At 44.0% G+C, this 21,729-nt stretch overlaps 1 protein-coding gene across 2 annotated transcripts; it reads left to right on the top strand.

The window, feature by feature from the left end:
* Positions 1-959: 959 nt before the first annotated feature.
* Positions 960-21,350, top strand: slc16a3a (solute carrier family 16 member 3a). 2 transcript variants are annotated; one of them, XM_053443503.1, is made up of 7 exons: positions 960-1,223; positions 11,030-11,161; positions 14,251-14,531; positions 15,900-16,043; positions 17,674-18,290; positions 18,388-18,568; positions 19,475-21,350. In XM_053443503.1, exons 3-7 carry the CDS (start codon positions 14,309-14,311, stop codon positions 19,870-19,872), a joined length of 1,563 nt encoding a protein of 520 aa, XP_053299478.1. In that variant the 5' UTR covers positions 960-1,223; positions 11,030-11,161; positions 14,251-14,308; the 3' UTR covers positions 19,873-21,350. The 2 variants fall into 2 exon arrangements, with proteins under 2 accessions (XP_053299478.1, XP_053299479.1); XM_053443504.1 differs by lacking the exon at positions 960-1,223 and adding an exon at positions 13,097-13,231 and having other exon boundaries at positions 10,180-11,161.
* Positions 21,351-21,729: the final 379 nt, after the last annotated feature.

Below are 21,729 nucleotides of genomic sequence, written 5' to 3'. Positions count from 1 at the left end.
TTATAGTTAGAGCTGCTCGGGTGAGTTTGAACCATCCCATGTATTCATATCTGTCGTGGCAATTAATAATAATCACACCTTAGCAAGGAGGAAACGAGACACAATTCTCTTACAGTATTGTCACACTTTAATGCTCGAGCATGATTCATACAACAGAGTTGAGTTTCTCATATGCACCCAGACAGAAGACAGTGGTTGGTATTTATACATTTGGCTAACCCCACCCATTCGGGAGGGGGTTGTTAAACAGTTAATGACACAGGAAAAGCAGCACTTCAAACCTCTTCAAGCTCCTCCTAGAGAGAAACAAACTTATCGATCAGCCTCTTTGATATAAAGGAAATAGGTGACCGATATCCTGTCCCCTGCTCTCAGACCCCTGGAGTGTAACATCTGTTTCCAAGACAACCCAGTCTCATCAGAAAACGTTCAATGGCAACGTTGGTCCACTTGGAACGACGTTACCACCTCCCATTGTTTTGCATTGGCGTGTTCTCACGTCACGTGACTCTCAAGCTCCCATCTGCGGAGAGGAAAACATGGCGGAGATTCCCTGTTTTTTCAGATAAAAATATAATTTTGTAACTTAGTTTGGGCATAAAAATACATTCTGACACCATTTCTAGCGAGAAATGTGCTCTTTGCTTCAACAGTCTTCAGCCAGTTCGTGCTTATGATAAATATTTTAATAGTTATCACGCATGTTTTTATCGTTGCTATGATGGTTGCCATGCCACCACGGCGCAGCTTGGTGTTTAAATCACAGTCCCTGCGTGGTGTCCTTCAGTGATCGTGAATGTTATTCATGTTATATAATAGTAATATTTGAGGCTAGATTACATCTCTAATGAGAAGGATCCTGCGAGTCTGTTTATACCGAGGCCGGCCCGAGTGCGCGACCGGACCGAGTGCGCGAGCGGACATGACGTGTGGCTGTCGTAAAAACCCTATTTGTAAACAACCAGTCCTTTAACCCTGTAGCACCCCTTGTTGTAAAATTACAACGTTACCTTTAACCATCCTAAAAAACAATCTGGCTTTTTTTTTCTTGTTTTTTTACCACATTTACATAGTCATTGGGTCCTATTGTTCAGTCTCACAATGTTATTGGATCGTACATTTGTTTATAAGTCACGCCTTCTGGCCATGAACTCACACAACCTCTCAAGGTTTCCTTCGAACAACATCTATTGGTTTCATTGGACTGGATTCATCAGATGCATGTAAGTAAAATGTCTTTTATATTTTTTTTGGTTGTTATTATAATGTCTAGAGCATGTACATATGTAGTTAGTGTGGAATAGATGCATCAAATTTCTTTTAGAGCTTATTATATAATTGTTGCAATTATACAACACTGGGTGAATGTGGTAGTCAAAATAGCTGGCTTGTTGCAGTGGGCTCAAACAGGTTGTGTTCCCTCCACTACACCACTGCCTGAAACAGAGTATTTTCTTTATACATGGATAGTATACATTCTGAGGCACACCTGTACTGTTTCTCTTGAGAAGAACTGAAGGACACAAACAAACCATAGTGTTAAATTATGAAGATGGTTCCCTCTGATTTTTTTTTTTTAAACATAAACGTCAGACAGGCCACTAAAAACTAAAAATGCTGAAGCTAACAGCTACCACACAGCAAGCTAATGCCTTCCTAAGGCTGCCAGGGAGTAGCAAGAGTAGCCTTGTAGCAAGAGAGTGTAGCTAATCACAGCCCTCACAGTTCTTCATCAGTGGAGAAGTACCTCGCCATGTTTTCATCTTCAGAGGAGTCATCTAAAGACTGTGCTGCTGTTCCAGAATATGTCAGGCCTGCTGCAGCCTGCTGGGCTTGAACTCTGAGCACGCAGAGTAGGCCCTCACGTCCCGTCTCAGTAAATGCATCAGTACTGCCTGAGAATATATGATAAAAGACAAAAACGTCTCAATTGTGCGTTTGTGTGTATGTATACATACACACATACAAGGCTTTCTTTTCTACAAAAATATTTTTCCTGAGTTGATGACTCTGCTTATTGCCATCTAGAATGTGAAACCAAATATATTTTTTGGTGTACCCATACAAGATGTCCAATGTAACACCAATAAAATCCAATCTACTACACTACGGTTTTAATGCCTCTGCAATAGCGAGTCGCCGGAGGCATAACTGCATGTTTTCGGATTGTCTAACTTTGTATTTGTCTTAAAGTAAAAAGATCAAGGCCACACTGACCTCATCTTATGGTTTCAGTTGTCAAGAGATACAGTGTCATTTATATGAGAGAAAATATGTAGAAATATGTAGACGGACACTGCACTGGTTAGCGGAGTCATACAACGCAGTGCGGTAATTCTAGTGTAGTTTTTTTATTAATAAATGGGTTATCTATTTTTACAATCTACAAAAAGTTATCTATACATTTGGTCACAGAATGTTACACAAATAAATTGGCATTAAAGTTGGCATCTTGCTGTCTCACCAGTCTGACGATGCAGCTGAAGCGTCCATCAAGGGTGTTCTGCAGGTAATTTTGATTGTTTGTTTCTTTTGAAGAGGAGAATAACATGAATTCGTACCGATATCAGTTTACAATCAAACCTTTTTGTGTTAACCTTGTGTAAACAGAGTCAAAGGACATTGTACAACAATGACACACATTTCCCCACAGTACCTGTCGTTCACTACTGAACTTCTGACACCCATTACTGGACTGTGTCTTCCTGTAGAGTGGTGATGTTCTCAACGTTCTTTTCACAGTCTGTCAAAACAAAATTAGAGTTACAAATGTTAATGCCCCACAACCCATTGCAGATACGGTTGTATTTGCACACCACATCGGATCAAAACAAAACTGCAGTCTTTGAAACAAGCAGTTTTGGTAGATATAAGGGAAATGCTAATATTTCTGCATGAAACATATTCGGCCCTTTAAGCAAAAATAACAATGATGGCAGGCCGCAACCTCGATGCCTTCGTCTGCTTTGCTTACAGACTAGTTTGCGGAGTCTCGTGCTGCCGCCCACTGACCGATACATCATCGCCTTTTTCTGAAACTAATGAAGGCAAATTCACACATGTAGACAGAAATAAACAGTATAAATTAAAAGGTGTAAATATTGCTAACATTATGTTTGATGGGGGTCATCATTATACATAACAGAGGAAAACTTTGCACATGTATTCCTTAAATTGACTTGCCTTCCTGTGGAAAAAGTTGTTTTCCCAGTTAAACAATCACAGCAGGGAAGCATGATTGATCAAAATTCTTTCAGTGTGATATTAACTTGTATTTCAGCAAGCGTACTTTGGGGATTTAATAAAAATGTATATTTGGCAAATTATATAAAATGTTTTTTCTGGTATATAACTTAAAAGTACCTCTTTAATGGTAGTGTGGCAAGACAAGGGAAGGCAGAGACGCAGGTACTGTTTACTGTGGTTTATTCAGTAACAAGGAAGAACTACACATGTTCCCCATACGGGAAGTATATATAGCTACAGCCTCTAACATTACCCATCAACCCACTGGGTGAGAGGACACACCCCTGAGTGCACGCCACACAGCCCCCCCCCCGAACACCCAGAGGGAGAAAAAAAAATGTGACAAAAGTCAGTACCTCTCAGGGGGTTTAACGAGGCGACCATAAAGGCTACGCCGACCCCCGTCCGCAAACGCAGGGGTGGAACAGCCAGAAGGGACATCATTTACAACAGGCACAGGATCAGGAGGCACAACTGGAGAAAACAACACAGGGGTCTTAGAAGGGGGGCGACCACGACGGGGAACCCGGGCCGGTAGCACCTCTTCGCCGGCCAACAGATGAGCTGGCTTAAGCCTGTCTAACGAAACGCGCTCCCTGCGCCCGCCCATGTCCAGAATGAAACTTTTAGAACCCGCCTCTAACACTCTAAACGGGCCGTCATACGGGGGCTGGAGGGGAAACCGGTGAGCATCGTGACGCACGAAAACAAACCGAGTGGTTGCGAGATCCGTTGGCACGAAAGACCGAGGAGAAAAATGATGCACGGGCACCGGTGCACAAGCGGCCTGTGACGCAGGACGCGCAACAGGAAACGGAAAGGGGGCCGAGCTCTGAGGCAGAAACTCCCCTGGGACGCGGAGCGGCTGACCGAGCACCAACTCTGCAGGCGAGGCATCCAGGTCAGCCTTAGGAGCCGAGCGCAACCCGAGCATCACCCACGGCAACCGATCCAACCAGTTCGCGTCTGAGAGCGCAGCCCGCAATGACGCCTTAAGCGACCGGTGAAAACGTTCACACAAGCCGTTAGCCTGGGGGCTGTAGGCAGTGGTACGGTGAACCTGTGTGCCCAGAGACTTTGCTAGCGCCGACCAGAGATCTGAAATGAACTGCGGGCCTCTGTCAGAGGTGATATCAGACGGTGCACCAAAACGTGAGACCCAAGCTGAAAGAAAAGCGCGTGCCACGTCCGCAGATGTCGTGGAAGACAGAGGAACCGCCTCTGGCCACCTAGTGGTCCGATCTACCATGGTAAGGAGATGTGTAAAACCCTGGGAAGGGGGAAGAGGCCCCACAAGGTCGATATGCACATGATCAAAACGCTTGGCCGGAATCAAAAATGGCTCGAGGGGCGCCCTAGTGTGCTGGTGAACTTTTGCGCGCTGACACGCCACACATGTGGCCGCCCACTCTTTGACCTCTTTGCGAAGGCCAGGCCACACAAACTTCGAAGACACCAACTTCACAGACGCCCGGACACCCGGATGAGAAAGAGAGTGCACCATATCAAAGACCCGACGGCGCCAAGCAACCGGCACCACCGGGCGGGGGCGGCCCGTGGAGACGTCGCAAAGGAGGGCAGGCCCACCATTTTGCACCACTGCCTCCTCCAGCTCCAGACCGGTACTCGCAGCTCTCAGTGCAACGATACCCGGGTCCCCAGGTTGATCGGCAGCCAGTGCTGAAAAATCAACCCCAAGATGCACAGGGCACACCAGCACCCGCGACAGGCAGTCTGCCACCGGGTTCGCTTTACCCGCCACATGTTGGATGTCCGTTGTGAATTCGGAGATCGCCGCTAGATGGCGCTGCTGGCGAGCAGACCATGGCTCTGTCACCTTCGCCATAGCAAACGTCAATGGTTTGTGGTCAACATAGGCTGTGAAAGGGCGGCCTTCCAGCAGGAAACGGAAATGACGCGTAGCCAGGTACAACGCTAACAGTTCCCGGTCAAACACGCTGTATTTTCGCTCACTGTCTCGCAAACCGCGGCTAAAAAATGCAAGGGGCTGCCACGCACCCGCAACACGCTGTTCAACAACTGCACCGACAGCCACATCCGAAGCATCGGTCGTGAGGGCGATGGGCGCCCGAGACGCGGGGTGCGCCAGAAGCGCCGCGTTAGCCAGGGCAGCCTTAGCCCCCTCAAAAGCCTGGATCCTCACAGGGGTCCAGTCAACCTGGTCCTTGGCTTTCTTAAGCTTCAAAGCACCATACAATGGTTGCAGGAGTTGGGCCGCACGAGGCAAGAAACGATTGTAAAAGTTTACCATGCCCAAAAACTCCTGTAGCGACCTGACCGAGACCGGACGGGGAAAATCCGCAACTGCATGCACCTTCGAGGGCAAAGGAACCGCACCCTGCGACGAAATGCGATGGCCCAAAAAGTCTATGACAGACAGCCCAAACTGGCACTTGGCTGTGTTGACAATGAGACCATGTCCATCAAGGCGCTGGAAAACCTGCCTAAGGTGCGACAAATGCTCATCAACCGACGGGCTGGCCACCAAGATGTCGTCCAAATAGACGAAAACAAACGCGAGGTCACGTAACACCGAGTCCATCAAGCGCTGAAACGTCTGCGCTGCGCCTTTAAGGCCGAACGGCATTCGCAGGAACTCGAAAAGCCCAAATGGTGTAATGACTGCAGTCTTGGGCACGTCCTCCGCCCGCACAGGCACCTGATGATAACCTCGCACCAAATCGATTTTAGAAAAAATTGTCATGCCCGCCAGACGAATCGAAAAATCCTGCACATGCGGAATGGGATAACGGTCATGGGCCGTAATGTTATTTAAACGGCGGAAGTCACCGCACGGCCGCCAAGACCCGTCCGCCTTGGGCACCATGTGGAGCGGCGAAGCCCACGGGCTGTTGGACCGCCTAACGATCCCCAAACGCTCCATGGTAGCAAACTCCTCCTTCGCGGTGGCTAACTTCACGGTGTCGAGGCGACGCGAACGTGCGAAAACGGGCGTACCCGCAGTGGGAATGAAATGTTCCACGCCGTGTTTAGTAACCGCGGCAGAAAATGCGGGCGTTGTCAGCGAAGGAAATTCCGCCAGTAAGCGCTGGAAGACATCCTTTGACGCCGCGAAATTAGCGTGTGTTAACGGCCCGGGTCCCCCTGTCTGACACGGAAAAGACGAAAAAGACACAGCATCAATGAGCCTGCGATTAGCTACATCCACTAACAACCCATTAGTGCACAGAAAATCTGCTCCGATAATAGGAACCGTAATGGAAGCTACAACAAAGTCACACAGAAATTTGCGTCCATTGAAACACACAGTCACAGACTTTGTACCAAACGTCTCTATAGCCGAACCGTTAGCCGCTGTCAGACGCGGACCACTGCCACAGGCCGAGAGGTCCGTAGCTGCAGGAGGGAGAAGGCTCTTCTGCGAGCCGGAGTCCACCAGGAACTGATTACCTGATATGGAGTCATGAACGAACAGCAGCTCCTCTTGCTCGCCAGCGCCCACGGCTGCTACCGAGCGCCGGCTCTTCCGTTTCCCGGTGCCTCGAACGCGCACGGAGGAACGCAGCGGCGCGCCTTGCTGCCGGAGCGCTGATGGAAGAAACACAGCTGGCCGCGCTGTCTGCGGGTGGAAACTGCAGCCGTCAATGCCGGAACCTCGTCCTCCAACGTCGGCTGCAAGGATTCCACGGCCACACTCTGCACGGAGACGTTCCTCGAAGTCAGCAGGATCCGGTCCGCCTGCTCAGCCAATCCACGGAAGTCGCCGGCCGCCAAACAAGAAGAGTTGGCGAGGGCTGCGCGCACCTGCCGCGGAAGCTGGCGCAGAAAGATGTGCGGGAAAAGGAAACCATCCTCCTCGGAGCCCAGCAACGACAGCATCTCGTCCATCAGGTCCACTGCCGAACCATCGCCCAAACCGGGAAGCGACAGTAGCTTGTCCGCTCTCTCCGCGGCTGACAAGCTGTAGCGCCGGAGGAGAAACTGCTTGAGGGCGGCGTACTTTCCGCGCAGCGGCGGGGCTCGCAGGAGCTGCATCACGCGCCGGGTGGATTGCTGGTCCAAAGCCGCGACCACCAAAAAATACCTGGAGTCGTCTGCCGTTACTCCTCGCAGATGGAAAAGAGCCTCGACGTGCAGAAACCACGGCGCGGGGTCGTTCTGCCAAAACTCCGGCAGTTTAACGTGCTCCGCGGAGCTGGTCGGTCGCGGAAGCTGCGGCGCCATGGTCGTTGTGGAGACACGGTCCACGGGCGCCGGGGAAGAAAATACGTCTTCCCCCGATGAGGAAGGGACACTATCCTCCTCTACCTCGAACATGTCCAAAACAAAAGGGGTCACCAATGTGGCAAGACAAGGGAAGGCAGAGACGCAGGTACTGTTTACTGTGGTTTATTCAGTAACAAGGAAGAACTACACATGTTCCCCATACGGGAAGTATATATAGCTACAGCCTCTAACATTACCCATCAACCCACTGGGTGAGAGGACACACCCCTGAGTGCACGCCACAGTAGGATCATTTCTCTCCCTCATCTTCCTCGTGGTACGTGGATGATGTTAGTGGGCTCAACCCGGCTTCTCTTTCTCTCCAGGCTGCCCTTCCTGCTCTTCATCAAGCAAAACAAACTGTTCGGTCCAAGTTGTTGACGTTAATGAAACTCAAAGTAGTTCTTTACATCAATCATAATGCCTGAATAGTTAATTACTATCACACTTTGTCCGGACTAATTAGATTAGCCAACACTCACTCAGTTCAACAGGAAAAAGCAACATCAAAGTTACCTTTGTTAGAGATTCAATGATGATCAATCAAAGTATACATAAACATGATGATATTATGGTCACATGTTACATTTCCCTTATAATATCCCAGATCCACCCAGAGTCTGCCTCTTCTCCAGGTTTCTTCCTGTCAAAGGGAGGTTTTCCTTCTGGTTGTGTTGGTTTTGTATATAACATGACAGAAGGGGACAGTCTGTACCTGCTCTCTATGTGTATGTGTCTTTGCACCTACGTTGTTTATTGACACTATAGATATGAAATGGACTTGACACAAACACATGTTCCCTGTCCAGGGGCTATGTGGGCTGTTAACGTCACCAAACGCTCCCCAGCAACGGTGTCCCACTTTATTCATTCCCTGATTATTTACACTCTGTCAGTCTGAGCATAACAGGAAGAGAGTCGCAGTGAAGCAATGGTCTGATCACGCAATTGCACTTCACACATACAGTAGTGGCTGGCTGCTGATCGGAGAAGGGAAATGGAAATACAAATGGTTGAACACAGCCACAGCTTCAGGATGAATCTGTCAAACAGACGTCTGGCTGAAAAAATGTAATGTATGTTTATTTTAATTAAGGTTTAAAGAGAAAAAAATTACTTTATAAACTACACACAAAATCTCAATGTTATATTATTTATTACTTAGATCATTTTACAAGTCTGAGAATAACCCTGTCACAATCTATGACATATAATTTAACATACCAAATACAATCCTGAAACACACCTTTAGTCCAATTACATCATATCTATCTATCAGTATTGTAACATCCAGCCACTTTCAGAAATACTTTTTTTGACTGTTTGAGAAATAGGAAGCAGGTTTCTTTCCACACTGAGTCACCTCTCTTCAAAGCACAGGACAACAAGGTCTCTGTGAATTCCAGACGTAACATCCTGGGCACGCCTTCTTTTTTTTTACAACAGCTACGTGCAGCGCTCAAGGTGTCCCATGGGATGCTGATTTAAAAAGTCCTTTGTATAGCTTCACCATGTTGAACCTCTTTTAATTGTTAATGGACTGTTCTTAGAAAACCCTTCTACATTATATTGTCAAATGCATCCTTGTCATCTTGGAATCCAAATCACCAAATGATACATTATAAATGAATTCACAGGTCTTTTATCTCAAATCATGAAGATTATATGAAATATAATTAAGAGATAACCCATCATTGACTTCTGTCCAAAAAATACACTTTTCTTCAAATGGTCAGTCAGTGTGCGGAGGTGTGTGCACTTAAACTCACACATCTGTTCTATGGGGTATTTCTGTGTATATTGTGCATGTCACCATGGATAAGGCAGAAATCATCAGGTGTATGTTTGAGTGTCTGTGAGCTCTATGTCAGAGAACCATATGATACCTGGATGTACCATGTCTCTCCAGGTCCTTGCTTGAGACTACATTTTTAAAAGAAAGCTAACATAACATGTTGTACTGAGTCTGAGAGAGCTTGGCATTATGTCTTTATGAAAGACATTAGATGCATTGAACCATGACCAACACACGTAAAAGAACAGGGGCTGTGTATAAAATGACCAGGTCAGATGCATTCCCCTTCCTGTGACATCAATTAGCTCCTCCTAATAGCAGAGCTCGCGGCATGTACAGCTGCTCTGTGTAGTGTTAACCTTAACATGTTAGACTATTTTGCAATACACACACATACAGAACTGCAACTGAGCATATCAGGTTTAAAGGTTGAGCCATTTGTCAGGTATACGTTGGGCAAGATGTCGGATCTGAGCAACAAGACACTGACTGTTTAGATGGACGGCAATATCATTGCAGAAGCGGTACTGCAATGAGGATGTGAGCAGGGGAGCCAGGACAACCAGGACGAGGCTGGGACTTGGCAGAACAGAGGGACACTGGACACACTTTACCCTGGATGTGATATTTGTACCACATCGTTGGCTGAACCCTGTGATGGAATCTGGAGGAATTCGAATTTAGGTTTAAAGAGATGATCAATTGATGAAATACACAAACACAACCAGAAGGAGGTGTACTCGTCAAAATAATGAAAAGTTTCCATACACAACTTGTATGGACAGCATTAAAAACCTGCAGTTCAGTAAATCATTCAAACTTCATTCAAAGTCACACACGTGAACAGTCTTAAAGAAAATTCTGAATCATTTCATGAAAAACATTGACGATAAAATCTTATTTGCAGATAAACCCGGTATGTTTAGCAAAAAGTTTTGTACCTCACTCTGTGCCCTCGAGCATATATATTTACATCAAAAAGTGAGAGTATGTTGTAAAACTTTTCGTGGAGGACTCAAGAGTGAGAAGAAACATTTCTGGAGTAGGTGTGGAAATATTACCACACGCCAAGAGAACAGCCCATCCCACAACGGCTGCTACGGATGGTAGAGGGGTAGAACCCAAATGAAACGACTCAGAACAAGGACTGGCAGTTCAGTTCATGAGTTAATGAGGAGTTTAAGTCTTAGATCAGTGAGTGGTGTAAACTCAAGGAAGTCTCTGGCTTGGTCTCGATGTGGTTTGGCAAAGCATAGCATGGCACAGAAGTTTGACAGCAGAGGTGATTCGATTGATTTCATCAACCTCACAGCGGATGTAGCAGACAGACAGACAGACAGACAGACAGGCAGGAAGCAGGAAGGCAGGTTCAGACCTGAGTACAGGCAGAGAAACTGAGGTTCAGCAGATCGAAAGTCACACTGATCGAATGTAATATTAGCCAATACTTGGTGATCACCGGTGGTAGGACTGTTTAATCTGGTGAAGAGTGAAGACCAGAACAACTATCCAACTATTTTCTTAAAAGACCAATACAATTCAAATAGTAAAAAATAAGAAACAGAACATAAAGATGAATACATTTCAAACAGTTATCTTTTCGGTTGTTATATGATGATGCACTGAAAAATCCTAATAAGGCATAAAAGGGTGGCAACCAGTCTCCAGTCTACACTTTACTGATAACGACCCAAAAGGCCAGAAATAGAAAAGTCCTGTGTGTGTGTGCGTGTGAGAGAGGAAGAGCAGGAGGCACTAGGACCCAGCAGGAGGAGGCTGCTCTGTGCCGATGCAGACGTGCGGGTTGGAACGCGGCCCCGGTGCTGAGTCTGAAGAAGCTCAGAGTCGCTCCTGTGTCCGCAGCATCTCCAGGTGAGTCCGAGCCGCCGCATCTCTCACCGCATCACATCCAGGGTCTAACACATCTAGGGCTGAGCAGCAGCCGGGGGGGGAGACTGTGACACTCCCCGTCAAACACGAACGGGATCTTAGCTTTTTAATACACATTGTTTATATAACAGATCTGAGGCTGGTCAAATCCGCCACACATCGCGTGACTTGGGCCGTTTTAACGCACGTTTTCCCGCACGTATCCAGCCGTGAGGGACGTGACAGAATTGTTACATGCGATGCTGCCATGACGCAACGTGACGTCACTCACCGGCAACAAGTTGCTGTTGGTTTTTCGTTGGTTTCCAGTCTCAACATTTAAAAACCTTTTATGATTTTGGATATAGAAGGATTTTAAATATACTTGAAGTTGTTTAAATTGAAGAATATAAAGTTTAAAAAAAACGTTTATATGAGAGGTATAATCACAAGGACAGGATCCAGGTAGCAAAGATCAAAGGGAACCTTATATATATATATATATATATATATAGTACAGTATGTCCAGTATTCCCCTTTTGTGTCTCCTCCAGGAATTGCTCTGGAAATGTATCTGTTTATTGCCGACAACACTTTATCCACCGCCCAAGGAGACTCAGAGGTCGTGTTTATGAAATAATATATTTTAGTCGAAGCAATACTTCCAACAGGGGACTCAGCTTTTTATGACTGTGTAATAATGCAGCATATTGCCCCAGAGGCAGATTGATATACACTTGGCCTTGTGATTCATGTCATGTGGCTCATGTCAGCTTCTCGCCAGTCTGGAAATTGCCGTCTTACCTGGAAACACTGGATTGCCGTCTGGTTTAGGCCTGACTCCAGCCTGCAATCTTCCCTCAGCTCCTTTAAGAGACTGTCAATTAGCTGATGGAGCCACGAGCGCCTTCCTCGCTGTCTAAACAAGGTTAAAAATGTACCAAACAATAAAACACCCTGATCACCACACTCACATCTGGTGTACGCACTACATGAACCTGTGGGGATGTTCTGAGCCAAGGTGCTAAGATGTGGTTTAGGTGGTAAAAGCCACATCCCGCTCCAGAGACCCAGTGTGGATCTATAAATCACGGAGAACGGGAGCAGTGCAGGGCGGGGATTCCTTCTGTCTGAGTTAGATATGAAAGCCCTGAAGCATAGACACTACAATGTACTGTTGGTTGGGCCTTTATCTATAACCTGACCTTTGATACTGCTAAAAGAGAGAATGTATCTGTGGAAATAGACAGGCACAATACTCCTGTACCGATATAATGTAATATACACGATACATAATATTTAGTGGCTAATTCCAAAACAATAATGGTTAGATAATTTGAAATTACCGGTTTGATAATTTTAATTTAATGGTACTCACAAAACAACTGCGAACTGTGACAGACAATAAATTCTTTCCAAAGCTCACCATTTAAATTGTCTGTTTGTCTTCTGCAAGTTGTAGAAGGATGGACAAAGTGTTAACGCTAGTGTGCCTTATCTTACCTGCTTCTACTGACCTTAACGGAATTGACCTACTGCTAGGTCGTTCATTCATCCATTCATTTTCCAGTTTTCATTTCAAATTACAAATTTTCATGTTCATATTGTAAACAGTCTTTATTAGACAACAGCAGAGTGTTATTGCCTCAAGAATAACAACATGGTCTTTCAAAGCTAATTAAGTAATTTGTTATTTTTAAAGCAATTATATCGAATTGGTTTGCAATCATCAAAGCACACGATCCACAGGCAGACGCTCTTATCCGGTGACTGATGCTCACTCAAGCTTGTTCTGGGCCAGTCTTCACTTCCTGCTTGTTTACGGTCAGTTCCACTGAGGTCAGATCAGTGCTGATAAGTCAAGATCATTCTACTGTTGCTTCAACAATCCTTGGTTGCCTAATGTTTTTAGGATCATTGTCCCTCTCCATTATACAGTAAACTTGTATACTTGAAAGAACATTCAAGATAATATTTGGTCATTGTCTGCTGGAGCCAAAACAATAACCCACTGTTATTGTCACGGTTTGAGGGAGGAGATGGACCCAGGATGCAGAGGTTACGAACACAAAGGTATTTAATATGAACAGGAGTCTTAAAACAAGACAAAAATAAAACAGGAACACCAACAAATAACACTGGGGACAAGGTGCACGGAGAACAAGGAAGGAAAAGCAGGGGAAAACAAATCATATCTGACGACGTCTAGAAACGTGTAGAACAACAAACGAACCGACAAAGGGCTTGGGGAACACAGAGGCTTAAATAGAGACACAGGGAAGGCTGGGCTAACTAGCCACAGGTGCAACACATGAGGACTGGGAAAGACAATCACCGAGACAGGAAGTGACACACCCGAGAAGCTGGAAACAACACACAAGGAAGGAGAGACTACAAAATAAAACAGGAAACAGAACACACAAGGAGAAACAGAGTGCACACATGAAACAACAGAGATCTAACAGTTAACAGAAAACACTTTTACAAATCCTAACTGTTAGACCGTTACATTTATAAGTTTAACTGGCAGCAGGTTGTCCATTATTTTTCTGTAACAGTGATATTTTTAACCGTCACCATAATTTAAAGTTTTGTACTGTTAATGAAAAAACTGAATATAGATGACTGTTTTTGTGGTATCTTACAGTTGATTGGTTTGTTGACTGAGCAAGTTGTTAACACAGGAATAATCACACGACATAATATTAAAGCAACTTGTGCTAAGAGACAACTGAACACAAAACATTTTTCTGTGTGAGTCAAACGTTAACTTATGTGTTAGAAAAAATGAACAACTTCTCATTATTTTTTTCCTTTTTAACATAACAGAAAGTTAGAAACTGCACATGCAGAACAAAGGCACGACTAACAAAAACTTTCCATCCAACTGTCCACATGTCCGCCAACATCATAAAGTCATTATTGTTTAACAGGTTGTTTAAAAATGCCAATAATGTAAAATTCTACTCAAATCCAGATTGGTAGAATACAATCAATCTGTGAACAGTTGTACAATATAATGCAGAATTTATTGATTGATTTACACAGAAATTCAAACCGACTGCTTATGTTCTTTTTTCTTTTTTCCTTAGCTTCTCTAACTGCCTCCATTAAGACAACCCTAACCCCCTAACCCAACCCAAAGACCTCATGGGAGGCGCAGCATTGGACATGGGAGGAGGAGGAGTGAAGGCTCCAGATGGAGGGTGGGGCTGGGCGGTGCTGGCCGGCTGTTTTGTCATCACTGGCTTCTCTTACGCTTTTCCAAAGGCGATCAGTGTCTTTTTCAAAGAGCTGACCCGGGAGTTTGGGGTGGGATACAGCGACACCGCCTGGATCTCCTCTATACTGCTGGCTATGCTCTATGGCACAGGTAGGCTGCTGATGTACAATACCATATACACATACTCCAGGTGGACACAGTAGCAGAAACTGCCTATTTCAATGTAAACCATCAATCAACACCTCATTTGTTGAGCTACTGTCTAATTGGAAGTAGCTAATGTATTTAATATAAAGGTCATGCAAACATCATCAGAGACTGTATGTAAGTATTGACTGTTATGGAATTTTTCTGGAAGCTGGTGAAAGGAGAACTCAGGCAGCAACTGATGTCTTACGAAGATTTTAATTTAGACATGTCTCCCACAGCATCTCTATATATCTTCCTCTACTTGTGTCACCCATTCTAAAAGCAAATACATGAATGGCTAGAGCTGTGTCACTCTCTATGTTACATGTAGGTGTTCACATCCTACTGGATAGTTAAGCCTCAAGTATGCATTCCTAAATAACATTGTGTCCTTATGTCTTGCTGCTGGTGAAATATTCAAAAGAGTTGAATTTGGTGAGAGTTGAAGTTGGTGTCTCTCTGTCTGGTGCATCAGAGTTAGATATGAAAGTACCTCAACGTAGACACTACAATGTACTTTTGGTTGGTCCTTTATCTATAACTTGACCTTGGTACAGCTTAGACAGAGAAGGGAGTATCTGTGGAATTAGACAGGCACTATTCTCATGTACAAATATAATGTAATATACATTATATACATAATATAAAGTGGCATATGTGGTAATGTGTGAGGATGGTCAAAAATTCCTCAACATTGACAAGATGACAACTCCCCAAAAGTGTAGCTAAAACTCAATTGCCCCCTAGTGTCTGGGTGCAGTATAACTCATGAAACCCTGTCTCCTCTGTGTTAATTGATGGAACAAGGACCAAACTAAAAGGTCATGTCAAATAAATGTTTCTAAAAGATAGTAAAATGAGGTTGGAGCTGGTTATCTTATCTTAGCATAAGGACTGATAATTTGGCACAAAGTTATCAGTCCTGGCTTTGCATGAAGGTAACTTGAAATACTTAATAATGTATTTTATATCTTGTAATTTTGTGTCATCATCAGAACTTTTGAAAGATAAACAATGTAGAAATATATGTGCATTATCGTCAACATTTTCTGTAACGAACATTTTCTTAATTGAAGTTCAATATATTTGGTTGTACTTATGTTTTCTTTTATCTAGTTATTTGTAGTGTAATACAAGTTACGTTTAAACTGCTAAATATCAGGCCTCAATTATATTTCTTTGTCATAAATGTTTTATAACGACATCTTAGGTCTTATTCTCAATCAGATGCAGTCAGATAACAATATCACACTCATCTGTCTTACATGCTGCATATCCACCTTTCAACCACCTAGACACAGTTGACTAATGTCATTACCCTTTGTCCAGGTCCTCTATGCAGTGTGCTGGTGAACCGCTTCGGCTGTCGGCCAGTGATGATGGTGGGGGGCATCTTTGCCTCTCTGGGAATGATCCTCGCTTCCTTCTCCACCAGCATCATGCACATCTACCTCAGTACAGGGGTTATTACAGGTATCAAAGTCAATTCATCGTTGATAGAGATGAGACCCAGGATGCTAGTGTTGTCCGTAATTTAAGATGATGTTGGAACTGTGTTGTCAAACAGTCCTGCATGTACAGGTAGTACAGGAGGGGACTGAGTATGCAGCCCTGTGGGGCCCCGGTACTCAGGGTCAGTGAAGAGGAGGTGTGGTTTCCCATTCTCACCACCTGGGGTCTGCTCGTCAGGAAGTCCAAGATCCAGTTGCACAGGGAGGTTTTAAGACCCAGGCTCCTTAGCTTACAGATGATGGTGGCCTGCTTGAAGAAGGTGGGGACTGTTGACAGATGTAGGAAGAGGTTGAATATGGAGGTGAATACCTCCGCTAGCTGACCGGTGCACCCCCAGCAGTGTGGGAGAGTGGTAATGGATTCAGCACTCCAGCGTTGAACTGCCCGAAAAACCGGTTTGTCCTGTTTTAGGCGTCTGTAGGTAGGGATGAGCATAATGGGGGTGTGATCCGACTTCTCAAAAGCAGGGCAGGGGAGGAGTTTGTAGCTGTTCCGTATTTGCGAGTAACAATAGTCAAGAATCTGGTCACCCCAGTTAGGAAAGTTGATATGTTGATGGTATTTCGGCCTCTCTTCTTTCTTCTCCGTCGGCAAATTGGTATACAGATTGGCGAGAGGACAAAGGAGCCACAGCAAGCACTCCAATAAGTTGAGAAAAACTCTGTATTAAGCTACGAACGAATTTCCAAAAGTGCTAGTCTATCATACTGTATGAACGACAGTGCAGTGTGTACAAAAAAAACTGTAATAAACATAAAACTGCGTAGTGCACGCAGAGCCATTGTCAGTGCGATGTTTCTCTACGGCGCACACTGTGGCAGTTCAGTTCAATTCAATTATCTTTGTATAGCGCCAAACCACCACATACATTATCTCAAGGTGCCTTACGTAGTAAAGTTGGGACCTTACAATATTATAGAGAAACCCAACAGTTCCCTCAATCCTCTGCACCTGTTGAAAGGGAAGGGAAGAGAGAGAGAGACCAGGAACAGTTCAGTAACCGTTGTATTTAAGCTGTGTGAGACTGGTTGTTATAATGAAAACAATGACAGTGATGCTTGATTTGGAATTTTTTGGGAAGCTGGTGAAAGCAGAACTCAGGCAGCAGCAGATGTTTTATTTAGAAGATTTGAATGTAGACTGAAACAATATACAAATGCTAACAGTGGCATATGTAATGTGTAAGGATGGTCAAAAAATCCTTAACAACTATACAGATTTAATAATATTATTGTTGAGAACAGCAACAATGACAGCACAACGACTTTATGATAGTAGTAATGATTTTCATACTACTTCTAATACTACTACTACCAATACTACTACAACTAATAATAATAATGATATTAATAAGTTACGATTATAAATAATAAGATATGAGACAATCAAAGAAGAAAGCTCTTGTGCCAGCTTGCTGCAAGATTACAGATAAGATAACTCTATATACAATAGTAGTAATATAATGCAGTATAATAAAACAATAGAGTATTAAGTCTAAAAAATATAAGTGTATTATAAGTGAAAATGAAAATATAAAGTACAATACAAACAAAACATTGCATTGTTAACAGTCTTTTCTCCTCTGCTGCAGGTCTGGGTTTAGCCTTGAACTTCCAGCCATCTTTGATCATGCTGAACCGCTACTTCAGTGAGAAGCGTCCTCTGGCCAATGGACTGTCAGCAGCAGGAAGCCCTGTGGCGCTCTGCTGCCTGTCACCACTGGGCCAGGTCCTCCAGTATAAGTATGGATGGAGGGGGGGCTTCCTCATCCTGGGTGGCCTTCTTCTCAATTGCTGTGTGTGTGCGGCCCTGATGAAGCCTCTGGTCGCCCCTAAGGGCCTCCAGGTCAACGGCAAGGCGCATGACGAGGAGGAGGGAGCAGAGGGTGTAGAGAAGAAGAAGCCCAAAGCCAAACTACTGGATTTCTCTGTCTTCAAAAACACTGGTTTTGTCATCTACACTGTAGCGGCATCCATCATGGTGCTGGGGCTGTTTGTACCTCCAGTGTTTATTGTGAGTTATGCTAAGGAGCTGGGGAACGAGGACACCAAATCAGCTCTGCTGCTCTCTATCCTGGGCTTCATTGACATTTTTGCTCGGCCCACATGTGGAGTGATTGCAGGACTGAAATGGGTTCGGCCTCATTGCGTCTACCTCTTCAGCTTTGCGATGCTTTTCAACGGAATCACTGACCTGATTGGGTCACAGGTATGGTTATTCACCAGCTAGAAGGGAAATGTTTTGGCCACTGATGTAAACCCTAAACACATTTACTCGTCATTAACAATTTCCTGTTTGTTTCCAGGCCAAGGACTATACAACTCTGGTGGTCTTCTGCATCTTTTTTGGCCTTTCCTATGGCATGGTGGGGGCCCTGCAGTTTGAAGTCCTCATGGCAATAGTTGGTACCGAGAAGTTCTCCAGTGCCATTGGCCTGGTGCTTCTCATGGAGGCTGTTGCCGTTCTGGTGGGGCCACCTGGTGCAGGTCAGTAAGCACCAAATCTATAAGATGCACACATCATAGATTGTATATAAATTATTTTTAGAACTAAGGACAAGATGGTGAATATCCTTAGGGCGTTTGAAGTTCAAATTAAATTAAGTTAGCAGGTGTTAGTGGGCACCAGGTGATGTTAGGGACATAATTTAGTTGTTCACCTCAGTGTCATCAGGTGTTTTGGCCTTATAATTTACAATACAGGACCGAACGTGAGGGTACACTGAGGTTTAAATGTAAATCGGACTATATAGTTTGTACTGTATCAATATAAAGATCGATGACTGCTCCCTAAAAATGAACCCAAAGCATCTTAATCGTCCCCTGGTGGCTGGCTGCAGTGTAGGTCATGTACTTTACTCTGCAGCACGGCCACTTTTTTGAGCTGCCGTTTGTGCATGCTCTTTAGTGTATATTGCAGTATGGCGATTGACGATGAACTTAGTTTATAAGCTAAAACATTGTCCTTTGTTCCATTGGTTTACTCAATCCAGACAAACTTCCAACTGTCACTGTAACTAAATGTCTTACGTCCTCCATCCTCCCTGACCAACTCCCGCTGACTCCAATTCATAGGGTTTCACTCATTCAATAAATGTCTCGGAAGGAAATCCAGCTAACGGTTATGTTTTTCACCACAACATGACAGGGACAATAGTTTCACTATGAATAAACTTTATTTCCAGGAGAAAGGTTGTAGAAGAAAATGTAATGCAGTCATCATATTTACTTTAAGTATGGCAACATGGCAACATGTCAACAAGTAAGTTTTAAATGTATTTAAATAAGTGTTACAGCATCTAAAAATGAATCTCTATTTCTTGACTGTCTGTGTGGTGGTTCACCCATTTTCTCCTCTCATGAGTTTCCTTGTGTTTCTCTATTCTTCCTTAGGCCGCCTTCTCGATGCTACCAAGAACTACATGTATATTTTCCTGCTGGCAGGAAGTGAGGTGGTCCTCTCAGCTTTTGTTCTGGGTACTTGTACCTACTTCTGTGTTGGAAAGAATAAGTCTTCAGCACCAGCGCACAGCCTGGAGGACGGCACAGTGATGTGTGATGCCAAGACAGAGTTCAACGATGAAGAGGAGAAAGGCGCACGAGAGGAACGGGAGATGGAGACGATGAAGACGGCGGAAAGGGAATTAAAGGAAGAGGAGGAGGAAGAGGATGAGAAATTAGAGGGGGTCGGGCCCGGCAGCGCAACAGTTGACTCACAGGAAGTGGAAAAGTTCCTGAAAGAGCCACACCATAAGGTTGACACGGTCGTCACTCCTGAAACATGCCTGTGAGCAGGGATAGAGTTTGTTGGACAGAATTATACTTTCATGCACTTTTTGGTTTTCTTTGTTTTTTCAAAATATTCCAACAGGAGGATGAGGTGAATTTTGAGGTGTTCCCATGAGCTTTCCTGTCATAATGTGTTGATGTTTGTTGTTTGCAGTGGTGTAATCAGTATCACTGCCACTGGAAATGTAATAGTTGCTGTATGCGAACCTTTATCACTAGATGTTTTGGGGTCTGGTGGTTTATACTAGACAGTAGAGAACCTGAGTGATAAGACGGCCTTGTGTATAGTTTATTTCAAGAGTCCACAGTTTTATTTTGATGTAGCCACCAGCAAATAAAGGTTGGCAATATTCTGTATTATTGGTGTATCAGCTAATGCCATGGAAGGGCCAGATGGAAACAAGCTTTTGGTGCAATAATTGTGTGATGAATCGTCCTTACCAAAGTTAAACCATTAATGTTTCTTACCAAAGTCCTGGTCACATCAAAAAGGGGCAGGGTTGAACTCATCCATGCATCTTCACAGAAAACCTTTGGTGCTAAAACCTTGGTGACATTGTGACTACAAGCAGGTTGTTTTTCCAACTTCTGTTTGCTCATTTGCTTTTAAGTCGACACATGGAAACAACATGGACACTACTAAGACAATGTATTGAATTTTATTGCCCAGAGCAGTAAAATACATAGATATAGATATGATGTCAGAAACTCAAGTCGTATACTAAGATGTTTGCCGACTTATGGAGTTGTTCTGACTTTTACAAGAATTTCCCCCATCAGGAAACCATTGTCTCCTGTTCCATATACCTGTTATTGTTTATTCCAGCTCCCTGCAAGGCTTTTGGCCACATCCTTGACAGAGTTCACCAACAATTAACTTGCCATAAAACATTCAAATCATTAGTTCTCTCTGCCAATTTTATTGACCTAGTTTTTCTTGCTAAATATTTAGCAGGAAATATGCTGGTGTGACTTGGTCTTAACAGTTAATGCCTTAAGGGTTTGATCTTGCACAAAGGGACAAGATGATGTTATCTTAAATGTCATTCACAACTTTGTGATGGTCTTCATCACCATATTTTATTTACTATGGCATCGCCATGCTTGATGTAGTAGGCATTTTTATTATGCAGTCAAGTGTGTGACTGGTTAAATGTTGTTGTCCATCTTGTCTGTGCTGCTGAGGACCAAAGGATGAACAGAGTCAACTTTTTTTAGGGTGAACGGTTGTCGAGACCTTATTTTATACTAGTTTGTTAAGGATAGGGTGACTTCATCAGTGACATAACAACATTTTGTGAGTTTACACCTGTCAGGCTGTTGTTGTGTCACAATTCCATGCACCAACAGGTACATTTTGAAAGGACCTGAACTGTTACTTGTGACCTTACTGAAGCATCGCTCCTTGTCTACTTTGCCTTCATGCTTCGTATTGTCTGTATTAAATGTTTATGTTTCAGTAAAATAATATTAAAGGAAGTTTATGTTTGTTAAAAAAAACTGGGTTTGTTTTATATTTCATAGAAACTATACAGTGTAATTAGGTTGCCACCAATATCATATCTGGTATCATATCATATGTAGTATTATTTAATATTGTGTATGTTAAAGCTGCACTAATCAACAGTTTATATTAATGTCATTATATTAAATGACCGTGTGTAAAATATTGTCAATTCATATCTGCGAGGGGTAGCGCCTCCTCATGGACATATTTATAAATGTATAACCCTGTAACTAATTTGAACTCTTCCTAATGGTACTGATACTGGTAGCCATAACAGATATTGTGAGGATGCGCAGTGTGTTATTTTTTCTAAGAGCAGCTAACCAGGATATTATAGCATATCATAACACTA

Source organism: Pleuronectes platessa, chromosome 16, assembly GCF_947347685.1.
Source record: "Pleuronectes platessa chromosome 16, fPlePla1.1, whole genome shotgun sequence".
Classification (NCBI taxonomy): Eukaryota; Metazoa; Chordata; class Actinopteri; order Pleuronectiformes; family Pleuronectidae; genus Pleuronectes; species Pleuronectes platessa.
The sequence above is the reverse complement of the archived record's forward strand: the minus strand, read 5'-3'. Positions and strand labels throughout refer to the sequence as shown.